This window comes from Trachemys scripta, chromosome 1 (genome assembly GCF_013100865.1).
Source record: "Trachemys scripta elegans isolate TJP31775 chromosome 1, CAS_Tse_1.0, whole genome shotgun sequence".
In the NCBI taxonomy this organism is placed as follows: Eukaryota; Metazoa; Chordata; order Testudines; family Emydidae; genus Trachemys; species Trachemys scripta.
The window spans coordinates 253,135,686-253,152,167 of record NC_048298.1 but is presented as its reverse complement, the minus strand read 5'-3'; the positions used below and the strand labels follow the sequence as shown (position 1 = coordinate 253,152,167).

The window sequence follows — 16,482 nt, the reverse complement described above, 5'->3', positions numbered from 1 at the left end:
AGGAAGAGGCTGTACCCATCATCAGGCCAGGGCTCTGGCCAGACCTAGCCTTCTGCGGGCCAGAAATAGGCCTTTTGAAAGTGTATGTTTAAATGTTTAAACAAAAGTCCTCACGAGGATGGCACACCAGCTCAAAAACTGGATTCACCCCACCTTACCTTCTCATCACGACTTTCCCCTTTCTACCCGGTGTAGGCCTGTATTACATCAGACTGTTGGATGCTACACATGGTAGAAAGGGGATACTCCCTCCAATTCCCTGCCCTCCCTTCCTTCCACCCCCCTTCCCCATCCCTCAGAGACCCTTCTCATGAGCAAATCCTTATCCAGAGGTGCACTCACTCCTCTCACTAAGGGCAGTGGAAGAGGTTCCTCAGGAGCACCAGGGCAAGGGCTTTTATTTCTGGTATTTCCCAATACAAAAAAAGCCAAAGGTGGGCTCAGGCCCATTCTAGACCTCCACGAACTCAACAAGTTCATGAAGAAACTCAAGTTATGTATGGTCTCCTTGGCCTCTATCATCCTTTCCTTGGATCCAGGGGACTGGTATGCCGCCCTCAATTTGAAGGACACATACTTTCATATAGCGATAACTGTGCCCCACAGAAAATAACCTCAGGTTTGTGGTGAGCAACAACCACTACCAGTTCACAGTCTTCCCGTTCGGTCCATGGCACCTCGAGTGTTCACCAAGTGCATGGCAGTCATGGCCACATTCCTGTGCAGGCTGCAGGCACAGGTGATACGGTATTCCAGACTCAGACTTTTAACTCTTCAGTCGTGGTTAGCATCAGTGTATTGGCCAGTCTGGGACAGCTTGGACAGGATTGTGTCCCTGCTTTGTCCTGTCCTCGACTCCTTCCTGTGGTGGCTCGACCCACAGGTGGTATGGGCGGGGCTCTCCTTCACCAGGCCACAGCCGTCTCGCTCACTAGTGACGGATGCATCAGCCTTGGGCTGGGGAGCACATCTGGGGAACCTTAGGACTCAAGGTCTCTGGTCTCGGGCGGAACTCACCCTCCACATCAACGACAGAGAGCTGAGAGCGGTACGCCTGGCATGCCAGACTTTCCGAGCCCACTTAACAGGGAGATGTGTATCAGTTATGACAGACAACATCATGGCAATGTTTTATATCAACAAACGGGGGTGCACGCTCCTCTCCCCTGTGCCTGGAAGCCCTCATGGTGTGGGACTTCTATGTAGAGCATGCTATACACCTGCAAGCATTGTACCTCCCTGGGGTACAGAACGAGTTGGCAGACTAGCTCAGCAGGTCATTTCACTGCCACGAGTGGTCTCTATGCCCAGACGTTGCAAACTCAATCTTCCATTGGAGGGGCTTTCCCCAAATAGATTTGTTTGCCATACAATGCAACAGGAAGTGCCAGCAGTTTTGCTCCTTTCTGAATCACAGCCTGGGTTTCAGAGAGGACACATTCCTTCTCTCATAGGGAGGCCCATTCGTCTCGTTCACAAGGTACTCCCCAAGATTCAGAGGGAACAAGCTTTGATGATACTGATAGCTCCAGCCTGGCCCCGCCAACACTGGTACACATCGCTCCTGGAAATGTCCGTGGAAGCTCCAGTCACCGTGCCACTCTTCCTGGACCTATTAACTCAGGATCATGGCCGTCTCCAGCACCCAAACCTCGAGTCACTGCACCTCAAGGCGTGGACGCTCCATGGCTGAACCCGATGGAGCTTTCCTGCTCTGACCAGGTTAGACAAGTCTTCCTTGGCAGTAGGAAACCCTCCACCACAGCTACCTACCTTGCCAAGTGGAAGAGATTTTCAGTCTGGTTGGTGCAACACCGTTTCTCCCCGACCTTCGCCACTATTCCGCTTATATTGGACAACCTTCTTCATATCAAGCAGCAGGGCTGTCCATGTCATCAATAAGTGTTCACCTGGCCACCATTTCTGCCTTCCATCCAGACACAGAGGGCCGCTTGGTTTTTACTAACCCTATTGTCAGCTGTTTCCTGAAAGGTCTCGACAGGCTATAGCCACTTGTCTTGACACCCAGTCCCATCCTAGGACCTCAATCCGGTCCTTTCCAAACTGATGGGTTCACCCTTCGAACCACTAGCAACCTGCTCCCCGCTGTACCTCTCATACTAGGTGGTGTTTCTGGTAGCGATAACCTCAGCTAGAAAGGTGTCTGAGCTCAAGGCCCTAACATCAGAGCCCCTTTACACGGTGTTCTATAAGGACAAGGTTCAGCTCAGGCCATATCCAGCTTTCCTTCCAAAAGTTGTCTCCCTGTTTCACATCAACCAGGACATCTTCCTTCCCATTTTCTATCCAAAGCCGCACTCAAGCAGCAGGAAACAGAGGCTTCATTCATTGGATGTCCGCAGAGCGCTAGCCTTCTACGTCGAGAGAATGAAACCATTCCGAAAATCCATCCAGTTATTCGTGGCTGTGGTGGACAGAATGAAAGGGCTTCCTGTCTCTTCTCAATGGATCTAGTCATGGATCACGTTATGAATCCGAGAGTGATACAATGTGGCAGGGGTGCCTGCCCCTCTGATCATGCGCACTCCACTAGGGTGCAGGCCTCTTCAACAGCATTCCTGGCTCAGATTCCGACCCAGGAAATAAGCAGCACAGCGACATGGTCCTCCATACACACTTTCATCATGCACTATGCAATCACCCAGCAGGCCAGAGACAACGCAGCCTTTGGTAGAACGGTACTCCAATCAGTGGACAGCTCCGACCCCACATCCTGAACTTGTGGTTCACTTGATTGGAATTGACATGAACAAGCACTCGAAGAAGAAAAAATGGTTACTCACCTTCTCATAATTGTTGTTCTTTGAGATGTGTTGCTAATGTCCATTCCAATACCCTCCCTCCTACCCCTCTGTCAGAATAGCTGGCAAGAAGTAATTGAGGGGTCGTCGGGTTGGCTGGGCCCTATATTGGACACCATGAAGGTGCGACTCCAGGGGGCACCCAGGCCGACCCTACGGATACTGCTAGGGGAAACATCTTCCAGCTATTGTGCATGCGGCGCACACGCACCTGATTGGAATGGACATGAACAACGCATCTCGAAGAACAACAGTTACCAGAAGGTGAGCAACCATTTTTTCTGTCCTTCACGATATTATGTAGCAAGAGAAGGATATGGACCTATATATTGTTTCCTATAATCTGCTTCTTTGCACTTGAATAAGGTTTGAAAAACATTGCTTTTGAAGTATTAATTATAGCCTGATGGCACATTTAAAGTTCCAGTTGGGGTATCAAGACTACCAAATACTCAAGTCAGAAATTGTCCATAAATGCCAGCGTAGAGAGAAAGAGAAATGTATGTACATGTATGTGTGTGTGTTTAATGTGACTAGATGTCTTTAACAAAAGTGTACTAATTTTTTTCTTGGGAAGATTGATTTAGATTTATGTACTTGACAGTGCCACAGCCTTTTGCTTTAAAAGCAGATCAAGTACATAACAAAGTAAGACACATTGCAAATGTGGTGGCATACAGGAGAGTACAGTTTAATGGCTTTTACCCAAGTAGGTTTTTTCTTCAGTTATGTATATTTGAAAGTCACTCACACAATCTGTGTCACTTCTGGATGAAATAATATTCAATCTAGAATTGCTGAGGGGGGAAAGACAAGTGTTCAGTAATGAGGCCTTCAGGAATTTTACTTTATATTATTTTTATGACTATAAAAATACACATTTATGTAAAGTTAAGGTTGTCAAAAAAGCTCACAAAATGAAATAAAACGCTTGGCTGCAAGCAGAAATGTAATGCGTCCTACATCTACTAGGCACAATCAAAGCTCAGAGGGGTAATGTTGAGATGTGCTGCGGTTTGAGTATACTTATATTGAAATGGAATTGTCATATTAAATACAGGGATGTGGTATAATTACTGACTCAACTGTATGGTTATTTCTCAGTTATGCAAACCCACGCAATATGATTGAGAGGGTATGATTTACACAATAACTGGTTATTTCTAAACCCAAACGTATTTAAATTTCTCTGCTTTGGCTTAGGGCCAATTTAAAGAAATCATTTTAAAAATCCCCTCTGCCTCCTTCTCCATCAATATTAGTTACAACAGGACTGGTAAAGGGAAAATCCAATAGTTCCCATAAGCCCATTCAGGTTTTGAATAATTCTGAATGGAAAGAATGATCTTTTGTTGACTGAAACTGGTCTGCAGACAAGAATTACCACATGGGAGAGTCTGTTTTTGAAGATGAGGATGAAGAAGAGAGCTTTGAAAATACATAAAATAGAGATGGCCAGTGGCAAGCAAATTATTTATGGTTGCAATACCAGTTTCCAAGGATAAGTGCCTGATTTCATATGCTCATAACATTTCTGAAAAAAATCTTTTTCTAAAATGAAATTTTCTATGTTTGGTCTGTGTCTCAGATTTTAGAAAGTTTGAGCAAAATTCCCTCAACCTTTTTTCATGACCATAGAGGAACCATAAAAGTTTATCCACGGTGTGTGTATGGGGAAATCTAACTATATTCTCTTGAATAGAATTATAGCCAAAACAGCTGAAACTTACTCTGAACAGACCTCTCACTGGGGATTAGTGCTCTTGCTAGGTTTGGAGGATTAAAAATTAAAAATAAAGTTATAAATGATTGAAAAGCCACTTTTGAGCATACTCAGCAGCATCTACTATGATTTTTTGCAGAACCCTATTAATGTAAAAGTGTCATGTAAAAGTCTCATTTAAACATACACTCAGCAGTCCTTCAAAAATCAGTGTTTTAACATCAGGGATAAGAGAAAATCAGACTTTTTCTATGGTTTTAGTAATTGCAAGTTCATTACTGTGCTCTCTTCAAACATTCTGAAAAGCAGAGAGCAGGATGGATTTCTGCCATGTCCCTGTGCCTGGTCACCATTGCCTGGGGAAATATATGTTTTAATCCATTGTGACAAGGAATCATTATTCTTTTTTTATTGTAATAGTGCCCAAAATGTGCTAAGCACTTTCTGAACATAGAGGTAGACATAGTGCCTGCCCTGAAGAGTTTACATTGTAATGGCAGATATAATGTAAAACAAAAAAACAAACCAAAACCAAAACACCAGTCAGGGAAATAGGAGGGTGGGGAGATGGGGATTTCAAAAATAAGGTCTCTCAGTTATTTAGATATTACACACAAATCTTCTTACAAAATCCATTTCTCCATCTTCTCTTCCACCCTCAACAAACAATTAACACCAATTTCCAGTGCAAATTAGTAATTAATAGTATATATAGCAAAGAAACATTACTTAATTTAGACAATCACCTCTGGTAGTAATGGGTTTGATCCAAAGTTCTTTGAAATCAATGGAAGTCTTTCCAGTTATTTCAATGAATTTTGTATAAGGCCCAATATGAATAATCCTACTGTGTTATGCCAGGTACATTAATTAAGTTACATTGAGAGGATGCTGTGCTGTTGTGATGCATTGGGGTTTCTTTCAGACCAGAAGGGGTTGTCACCACCTGGCCTGGAACCTTGTGTGGCTCTGTGCTGTGCAGCTTTGGCTCAGAGCCCTGACAGCAGAAGCCTGCTCACAGTACAGTGACTTCACCCTGGTTTCCACCAGCCTGGTTACTCCTTGCAGGGTGACACCAACAGCCCTTCCAGACCTGAGTCTCTCCAAAACAGTCTCCTCTCACTGTAGCACTCACAGAACCTTATCAAGTTTGCTGCTCCTTGAAAGAGACAGTGCACAGTACCAGCCTGTTTGTTTGGCTGAGGATTTTACTCCTCAGTTTGAAATACTGCACTGAAGTGCTTGTGTAATAAAACAAGAATAAGTTTACTAAAAAAGAACAGATATTTAAGTGATACCAGGTAGAGGAATTGGGATAGAAATGGTTACAAACAAATAAAAGTAACAATGCGCTTCCAAGACTGAAACCTAACTTTACAAACTAGAGTCTTTTGGTCAAAGTAGTTTTCTCACCACAGTAATTCTTCCAGCATGGCTGGTCAGTCCTTAGCCAGGATCCAACACAGAGCCAAAGTGCTTGGGTTCTTTGTCTCCTCAGGTGAAGGATGGTTATGCTAATTCTGATGTTTCTCTGCTTTTATCCTCAAAGTTTATCTTTGTTTTCAAAGTCAGGAAGCCCTCCTTGGGGGCTCAGCTAGCTGTTTATACTAGAGAGCTGATGCCATGTGAATTTTTACAGTCCCCTCCCCCCACTCCCATCATGATAGTTAAGAGGCTATCTCCCCACTTGCTAGTTGATGGCTTTGTTTTACCTTCTATGTAAATATACTTCCATTGTCTCTCTTTGTTCCATTCACATTGGAGACACATTCAAGCAGGCAGAACCACATCCCTTTGTCTAGGGCAGGGCGCCTGAAGCCCTGGAACATATTTCCAGCACATATCTGTAATTCTTTATCTGTTAACGGTACATGAATCACACAGGAATGTTAATGATCAGTGAGTTACTAGTTTTCCAATGATATATTAAAAGTCACCTTTTAAATAAATATCCTGAGATCAATTGAGTTGGGGTTCACTGAGCTAGTCAGGTCAGCTGAGACTTGCTGCTAGATACCAGGGAGTGCCTTGCCCTCTGGCACTGGCTGCTCTTAGGGTCACAACTGCCCTTCCAAGCTTTTTTTTTTTTTTTTTGGTTGCTTGAGATAATGCCAAAAAAATCTGAGTTTGGCATTTAAAGTGGTATTTGGAGAAAGCAATGTAGTTCTGAAAAGACAGTCTGATATCCCATTTACACCTGAACAAATCTGAATATGCCTCCCATTGTGATCTTTCATGTTAGACTCTTTCCCTTACCTTCCCACTTATTCTTTGGATTTCCCTTTGTTTTTCTTTATATTCGTGTAGACACTGTGCAGGAGAGCTGGGGCTGAATTACACTGACGTCAAAATGGGAATGTTGACATCTATGTTCTTGGAAATCACTGATGTCTGTGCCAAATTAAGATAATTGGCAGTAATTGATTAGTCACACAGGAGGGTATTAGTAAGGGTTAAGCTCCTGTCACAAACTGTCCTTTCTGTATCCACTGCCTGAGGAGCATCTCAGCTACATAGTATCTCATGGGATAGGAAATTGACTTCCTCCTTTTTCTTTTCTACCACCCTTAAACTCCACAGGTCAGTCCAACCCCAGGGTGCATCCGTGCACTAATGAAGATGTTATACTGCCCTTACTGCAGAGGACTTCCCACTGTGAAACCTTGCAACAACTACTGCCTCAACGTAATGAAGGGCTGCCTAGCAAATCAGGCCGATTTGGACACTGAGTGGAATCTGTTCATAGGTAAGAGGGGTTTAAATAATTGATGAAACAAGGAGATGATAGGAAATATCTGTGGCGCTTTGTGAAGAGTCCAGAAAAATACTGCCATCAGCATTTACCAGCGTGGGAAATAGAGCTTTAAGTCAAGCAGTAATTGAATCTCCTCTCACTTTTTAATCAAAGTTTCTGGTTTGTAGTAAGAAATTACTGTTCCGCCCCAGAGCTGTTCTTATTAAGTATATAAAGGTGTTGTGTGATGCTAAGGTTTCTGAACTGAATTATTAGAGGATATGCAAAGCATGTTGAAAAAGTTTTGGTTGAGGATGTGATAATAAGATGAACATGAAAGTGAGAGAAATAGTGTGTATTAACTATGTGCTTGCGGGCTGAGCACCTGTTAGCAAGGTGTATCCACCTTGACAGGATGGATACACCTACAACTCTGGCATTTCTTAATTCCAATACCATAAGGGGAAAGAGCTTTTAAAAGTTACAGTTGCAGCAAATAAACTATTAGTTCAATGCTTTGCATTAAAATCATAGAAGATTAGGGTTGGAAGAAACCTCAGGAAGGCCCAGGGGGAGGGATAGCTCAGTGGTTTGAGCATTGACCTGCTAAACCCAGGGTTGTGAATTCAATCCTTGAGGGGGCCATTTAGGGAACTGGGGTAAAAATCTGTCTGGGATCAGTCCTGCTTTGAGCAGGGGGTTAGACTAGATGACCTCCTGAGGTCCCTTCAAACCCTCATATTCTGTGATTTTATGATCTAGTCCAACCCCCAGCCCAAAGCAAGTCCAACCCCACCTAAATCATCCCAGCCAGGGCTTTGTCAAGCCGAGCCTTAAAAACCTCTAAGGATGGAGATTCCACCACCTCCTTAGGTAACCCATTCCAGTGCTTCGACACCCTCCTAGTGATATAGTTTTCTTAATATCCAATGTAGATCTCCCCCATTGCAACTTGGTATGTGTTGATGTCTGCCTTTCCAATATGTAGAATGAAAAAATATCAAGTTCACAATCAGAATCTTAGAAGGAACAGGGTGGAAAACCATCATTTAAGGAAATGTGTGATTCCAATTTAATTCACATAAACCTTTAGGGGAGTGTGTTTACAAAAAAACAAGTCTCCCTAACAACCAGCCAGAATTAAGGTACAAATAAAGGGCCCCAGCTTTCAAAAGGGTAACCAAAAAAATGGTTTAGAAGAAAAGTGCATTTGATATTGTTTAGTGCAAGTACATTATTATGAATTAGACAAAGCAAATAATAGTGTGGCAAGGCAAAAAAATAGGTAGATATTTCAACCTCTAATGAGCTTTTATCATTCTTCAGATGTCTAAACTAGATTGCTAGAAAACAGTGGTCCTAAAGCAAAAGACAAAACTTCTGAGTGTGACAAAAGAAAAGAAATTCTGCCTCGTGAATTTAGAGAGACAATACCCTGAGCAAACACATTTTTCCTCATTTTAAACTGAACTGGATGGTGTGAGATGGAAAGTTAGGCTCTGACTTGCAAACTGTTGAATGTGCATTCCACTTAGGAGTAGGGTGACCAGAGGGCAAGTTTGAAAAATTGGGATGGGGCTGGGGGTAATAGGTGCCTATATAAGAAAAAGCCCCCAAAATCAGTACTGTCCCTATAAAATTGGGACATCTGATCACCCTACTTAGGTGAGATGGCATAAAAAGTCAGGGAGGGGTGAAAATGGAATAGAGAGTAGGCAGAATGAAAAAACAATACTGAAAGGATGATGATGACAATAATAAAGACTAGAGGGAGAATCTAATGAATAAATAATAGATGGGATCCACTTCTGTCAGTCTGATTTTTTTACATAGGACAAGATCATGACTCACAATATGCAACCACGCTAGGAAGGGAGGTTTCTAAGATATGTCCCTTTACTCCCTTGGACTGCCCAATTGCATCATGGGAAACAGCATGGTAGAAGATGTAGCCTCTGTAGCATCACTACTACCCCACTTGTGCAGATGACTGGGGAATAGGCAGGCCGGGATGAAGAGTGGGAGAAGTCAACTTACCAGCCAGACAAGTTAAAATAGAGTGGAAGGGGAAGTAATATGCACTTGGTAAAGATCTAGCACAGATTCTTACCCTTTGGAGCAAGAGAGGAATCACGGACCAAATTATGACTGCTGCTGGTCCCGTCCCTGGCGCAGTGCAAGTATGTACCACCTGTTACTCAGGACTTGTGGTAACCCGAAAATTTTGTTCAGGCGGAGAGATTTAGAGTTATTTCCTTAATACTTAATTGAAACGTCACTTAAAATGGAAAATGTCCTTAATTTTAAATTTAATTACTTGACTAAAAAACCCAGCAATCGCCACAATCACAAATGGAGTTAAATTGTGGGGTGGAGAAGGTGGGGGGCAGGAATCTGATAATTCAGCAAGCTCCCAAAACCAGATTGGCAACATTTCAAAATCTTGAATTCCACAAGGTTCACCAACCCCTTTAAAAAAAAAAAAAAAAGCCTGGCAGGAGCTAAAGACACTGGTGGGAAGAAAGGTTTAGAAATAGCTAAATGGTTTCCAGGGGTGAACATTACCTGGAAGAGGCTGGATGAAGAGCCAAAGACAAAGCCTAAGAGCCTCATCTTCTCCAACAAAGTGATGTGAATTGGTTGGAAATGCACTCCTCTTTATTGCCCAAATGAAAAATATTTAGTGTTTTTATCCTTTTAAACTAATACCACTTTTAGATTGAAAATGAAGTTGTAATTAATGTAGACACTCATGAAAGCGAAGAGCTGAAAGTAAAGCTTTTTAGGACTTGATACTGGATTCTCTCTCTCTCATGCATTCATCTCAGTGGGTAGGTGGGTAGGTGAGGGGAGAGAGCGATATTTGGAAAACGTATTCTGTTTTATCCCACTTTGCAAGATCCTTGAGAGCTTTGCTGAAGATGAAACTTCTTAACCCTTTCTTTTTGTGGGATTGTAATGCAGTGAGTTGCCTCTGCCAGACGGCTGTCGGGTGCTTTCTAATAGCACATGCAGTTCCCTTAGTGCTAAACACAACAAAACTTCTACTCACTGAATTAAAATGAACAGCAGCATTTTACAGCACCCGCTGAACTATGAAAGATTGAAAAGAATGCATGAGCAGTTTTTATGCCAGTTGTTAATGTTAGGAACCATGCACTAGGAAAAAAATAATTTTGTGCATTAACAGTCTCTGCTTAGGCAGACGTCCCAAATGTTAGTGCAAATTCATACACAAAAAGCCAGCTTTGCTCTTCTACTACTTTTCATGTTGCAAGATCTTGCAAATGTTGATGGTTGGAGAAAACTCTCCAATGCATTTGTGACCAATGGGGCACCTTTTGTGGACAGGGCAGTAATATCCCACAGCTATTTTGCTTGCCAAAATTCTGACACCAAAATTCTACAAATGAAGAAAGGAATTGGGCTCTTTGACAAGAGGATGTCACATGTTCCATCTAGCTTATAAATAGAAAAGTTAAGGCAGAAATCACATTTATATAGCTGCAATAAATCCTACATCTACTTTAAAAGATTGGAAGATTCGGATAGCATCCCCGAAACATCTGATGCGTTCCGGAATTTTATAGACTGTGAAAATTAGTAAAAAGGGATGCAGCTGCAGCATTTTATTAATTTTTTTCTGCTTGTGTCACCTTAAGCTGTGTCCTTTTTATGCAACATTTTATTGCGTTATTTTTTTAAAGAATTACAAAATAAGAGCCAAATCTTGCCTTTTTTACGCCAACAGAAATCCTATGAAACTCTATGGGAGATTTTTCCTGAGAAAGGATTTAGTAAGGGACAAGAAGTTGTAGCTATGACTAACTGATGAAATAAATTCTATTTTTTGTTTGTCTAAATGACAGGGAAATGATATAGGGCCTAAGAGGTCACTTTAAAGTGTATCAGTCACATTAGCTTTTCAAATACTTGCTTTAAGGAAGTTTGATTTCCATGATGTGCCAGTTAGCAAGATTGCCCAAACTCATGCATTAAATCTGACAGGTGAAATACCAAAAGACAAAGTAATAAAACTGCACCAGGGTCTGTCCAATTGTCATCCAGAATAACACATTAGCTAGATTACGTAGATTAGATCAGGGGTGTCAAATAGTCTCTGTCAGAAGGACAGATTGTATTTTTAATTATGTCGAATGGACTAGGGAATACACTCATGACTACATCCTTCCCTCCGTGCACAGAGAACTTCCTGCTATTGTCAATGAAGTTTGCTTAGATATCAAGGTGTGTTGCTGTCCTGGAAGCACAGACTAGAACAGCGGTGGGCAAAGTTTTTGGCCCGAGGGCCACATCGGGGTTGCAAAATTGTATGGAGGGACGGGTAGGGAAGGCTGTGCCTCCCCAAACAGCATGGTCCCCGCCCCCTCCCACTTCCCATCCCCTGACTGCCCGCCTCAAAACCCCCCACCCATCCCACCCCCCCCCCTTCAGGCTTTCCAAGACCCCCCCGTCTTCCCCCCCCCCCCCCCCCCCCGTCTCCTGTCCCCTGACTGCCCCCCCAGAACCTCTGCCTCATCCAACTCCTTCGCTCCCTGTCCCCTGACTGCCCCCCCAGGATCCCCTGCCCTTTATCCAATGCCCCGGCCCCCTTACCATGCCGCTCAGAGCAGCAGGACTGGCAGCCGTGCCGCTCGACCGGAGCCAGACACGCTGCCCTGCAGGAGCGCACAGCCCCGCCGCCCACAGTGCTGCCTGCGCGGCGGCATGGCCACAGGGGAGGGGGGACAGCAGGGGAGAGGCTGGGGGGCTAGCCTCCCCGGCCGGAGGCTTAAGAGCCGAGCCGGGTAGGACGGTCCTGCGAGCCGCAATTTACCCACCTCTGGACTAGAAGGTATATCCCAGGAGGGACAGAGGTGGCTATGAAACACCTTTCTGTCTTCAAGACTTTGGGCTGCTCTGGGGACCAAGACAGACCTCCTCATAAATTGGAGCAGCCAGGCCATACTCTAATTTAAAACAGCTTCCCAAGGGGGTACCTATGGTGTTCTTTGCAGTCTGCAGCAGCCCAGAACCTTCATAGTGGGGTCCAGTACAAAGTCAGTTTGCTATACATTATTTGAGTGACTGCCGGTGCGGTGGGTCTGTGCTGTTGCTGACTGCTCTAGTGATTGTGTTTGAAGAATCTCTCTTGTATTTTTCGTGGTGTTGATGTGGCAAAGATCCTCACCTTATGAAACCTATAGAAGGAAGTTTGGCATGAAATCTCAGTTCAGGTAACCCATTTTCTGTAAACATAACTACATCAGAAACATAACTATTCTTTCCAAATGGAAGCTTTTAGTGATCGGCAGTGAAAACTTAAAACCACTTTTATTTATTGCTTACAGAAACCCACAGGACTTAGACTCTGTACTCTGTCTGTTGTTTGTGCACTGTAAAGCACAGGGATAAATACATCTCCTTTAAGCTGCAAGAAACGATTCAAATCTTCCTATCTGGTTTTTATACTAGCTCATCACCATGATATCTGTGCTCCTCTTTCAATCATGAAAAATGCATACTGTAATTCTGATAGTAATCCTCTACAGCTTCCTTTACTCTGCAGATAATATTTCAGTAAACAAGCAGAGCCTTAGCTGTACAAGCAGCTGGAATACTTGTAGGTAGGCATGTGGAACCTAAGCTCATATCAGAAGTTTACTGAGGAAGAAATGGGAAAAGGAACCCAAAAGAAAAGCTTCCTGGTTTTGTTTGTGTGTGTGTGTTTTGTTCATTTCCTGTAATGCACAGCTTATGCAGCTCATCTACATCCCAACTGCATTGTGGGGAAAAGATGTGAAGCCAATGTGACTATCAATAGAAAAATTGCTTCTGCTGTTGCACGTTAATAAGCAGAAAAAAATTATGGATGGGAACAGCCCTGGTTTCCTGGCATTTGAGGTCCTATTTTTAGTGTAAATCCATTGGGGCCATATTTTTGTTGACATTTATCACATCTTGGTACCTCTCTGGAATGGTGGGAGAAATGCCTCCCACATGCTTCAATGAGTGGGGGAACTCGGTGGGGCTGTTGGTGAAAGGGAACAGTTCCATCAGTGAGGTCGGGAGACATTCACTGAGGGACTCTAGATAGCTCTTTTCCTCCTTGAAGTCTCTGGCACCCATTTGTCAGCATTCCCCAGCTCCCAGGATTTAACCTGGAATGGGGGTCCATGTGGAGCCTCTTTTGGTACCATTCTGCCCTACCTACCCTGAACTAGGAATGGGAATCCAGCCAGACAGATGTTGCAGGTCTATCTAGCATCCAATTGGGGGTTAGGAAGGATTTTTTTCTCCTATGAGCCAATTGGCAGAGGACCAGGGAATTTTTCACCTTTCTTGTGGCACCTTCAAACCCCGGTAAGTTAAGTAGGAATGTGCTTGGTACCTAACTGAGGTACTTGGCTGAGTTGTTTGTCACAACTTGTGGCCAGTTTCCAGGGAGTTTAAAAGGGTGAAATAAACAGTTCCCAGAGATAAAAGACCTGGGATTTTGATGATGAGCCTTAGGCTCATGGGAAAGGGTGAGACCCTGTGGCCCTCATGGGCGGAGGTCCTCACTATTCTGCAACCTCTGTCCCCTTTGCACAGGGGGTAGGTGTTAGGACTCAGAGAGAACTGAGTCCTGGGGCATAGGCTGAGGAGAGTTTACTCTGAGTTACGGGTTGTCTGGTAAGGAGCCCTGTAAACTCCTCCTAGAACCAATTAAATGCCTGGTGTTGGAGATTATGTGTGATGGGTTTGCCCCTCCCCTGTGTGAGTGTTTAATAAAAGTTGCAGCCTGCCACTTAAAATCCATCCATGTGTTTGTCCTCATGTTGCCCCTGTGTCCGCATCAGTGAGGCAGGGATATCATTAACAGTGCAGGAGCTCAACAGTCTTGTGCAATCTGCATTCCCCCTACTTCAGTATAATTTATTTTAAAACTAATTCAGATTGTTTTATAAATCTGTTCTTGTTTAAATGGAAATATGTGATTAAGCAACAGATTTTTGCGGGATGTCCTTTCCAAGTCCACACAAAAATGCTTGTCAACATTTGGAATAAAGTAGAGGGGCAGGAACCATGTCACTGTGTGTATAGCAACTAGCACAATGGGGCCCTTATTTTGATAAGAGAATTTGGGTGCTAATGCAATGTGAGTGTTTAACACTAATACTCCACAACTCTAGCCGGAACCCTAAAAGCAAAATGGTGAGCTTTGAATTCAAACTCTTTTCCTCACTGCCCACCTCTTCCTATCATCTTACACTGAAGTGAAATGACTGGTTAGCACTCAGCAGCTCAGCTTAGAGAGTGCTGCATAGAATGGCCAACTACTCTGAGTTTGTGCTGTGGAGGTGTTGGAGAAGCTGTTGTGGCACTGCCCTTCAAAAAGTTATGAGTAAGCTCTGGGGCTTTACATAAAACATCATTAGAAATGAGAGAATAAGTTCATTATTTATTACCCTAAGTCTGCATGATTCAGGCATTATTAAGCTGCACTCTTCCTTGCCCATATCTAAACTCTCTGAGGAATCCAATAAGCAGAACTTCTTTCTGTTCCAGATTGCTCTGTATATCATCACGTCAGAAGAATTTGACGTTCAGTAAAAGAAGTGATCTCATAAGTAATAAGTTATTCAGATGTCAAAAAAGTTACTGCCATGTAGTTATATTTAATAGGAGATATAGTTAATAACACATGATTCACTCATATTATATTCCATATGTTTTTCTCCTTTCTGAAGTGATGGAAGGTTTATGGGGGAAAAAAACTGCTGTTTTCATTAAATTAAAGTCATTGAACCATATTCAATAGAGGCATCCCTAGAGCAGGCATTAGACAAGAAGGTTTAGTCTATCCGCACTCCCAGTATCCCAGTTACAAAATGAAACAACTCTTTCCTTAACTGAAAAGCCTATAAAAGAGGATTCCCCGAATTCAAAATGTCTTAAACCAAAAATATATGCTGCTACTGCAGCAGCAGCAACCTCCTATAATGCTGTTTTATAAAATCCTTCCATTTCTCTCAATAGATGAACTGCAGGACAAAGAGAGGAGTTATAATCCTGAGTGGAAACTGTTTATAGATAGGACATATAAGCATAATTTGATTTTGAACCAAAATCTAGTTTTGGATTGGTGTTTAGCTGTAATTGGCCAAACCAAAATCCCAGCTTCCAACAATTCCAATCTTTGTAGAATTTACCCATTTCTAATATATAGTGGGGATCTAGTTAACCAAACCAGTTTGTAAACATCATTCCCTTCTCACTCTAACAGGTTAATGATCTATGTACTTAGTTGTTTCCTTTGGTTAATCTAAGGAGTAAATGTGTTATGGGGAGAAATGGTTTTAAGTGTGTGTGAAATTTTGCAGAATTCTAAACTACTACGGTTTTATGAGGTGATAGTACTTTGACTCATTTTACCTGTTCCAGGAATTTCAGGGCCTTGTCCCTCCTCTTCCCCAAAGTCCCTGCCTTCAGCCAATCCGGTGCTGGGCCAGGAGACCAGGCTCCTCCACCTGCCCAGGGTGGAAAGGCCCATATCCTCAACCCCTGGTTCCCCCGCCGAGGGCAGGTGGAGGGTCCATGGCTCCCACAGCAGCCTGCACAGCTCTTAACCTGACCTGGTTCCAGCTTCTGGCATGACCTGAGGGCCTTAGGGGCCAAAGAACTGCAGCTTGGCCATGGCAAGAGCCATCCGGGCAGCTGTGGGGAACCGTGGACCTTCCATCTGCCCTGGGTGGGGAGCGGGGGGCAGGCAGAGACACAGGCTAAGGATTGCTCTCAGGGTCCCCCCACCTCGGGCAGGTGGAGGGTCCAGGGCTCCCCACAACTGCCCAGGCTCCCCGAGGCACTCTTACTCAGGCCAGGCTCCAGCTTCCGGCCTGGCCAGGGGGAGAGGCCTGGGGCAGAAGAGGAGGGGTAGGGGGCCGGGCCCATAATGAAAAGTTGCCCGTCCACTTTCAAAAGTGGGAGGGCCATTGTCCTGTGGTCCCCCTATTCCAGCGCCCCTGCCAGGAATATATAAAGAAGCACGTTGGGCCCAACTTTAGACAAATGGATATAATACCTAGAGTGAAATAAGCACAGTTTTGAGCAATAGAAAAAAGAAGAACAGGAGTACTTGTGGCACCTTAGAGACTAACAAATTTATTAGAGCATAAGCTTTCGTGGACTACAGCCCACTTCTTCGGATGCATCCGAAGAAG

At 43.7% G+C, this 16,482-nt stretch overlaps 1 protein-coding gene across 2 annotated transcripts in view; it reads left to right on the top strand.

Annotated features, from left to right (window-relative positions):
* GPC6 (glypican 6) overlaps positions 1-16,482 on the top strand; it is a 1,097,931-nt gene that overhangs the window by 831,812 nt on the left and 249,637 nt on the right. For both annotated transcript variants that reach the window (XM_034758270.1, XM_034758269.1), the window contains exon 4: positions 7,126-7,291. In XM_034758270.1, coding sequence (XP_034614161.1) covers positions 7,126-7,291 — 166 coding nt within the window. The remainder of the gene's footprint in view (positions 1-7,125; positions 7,292-16,482) is intronic.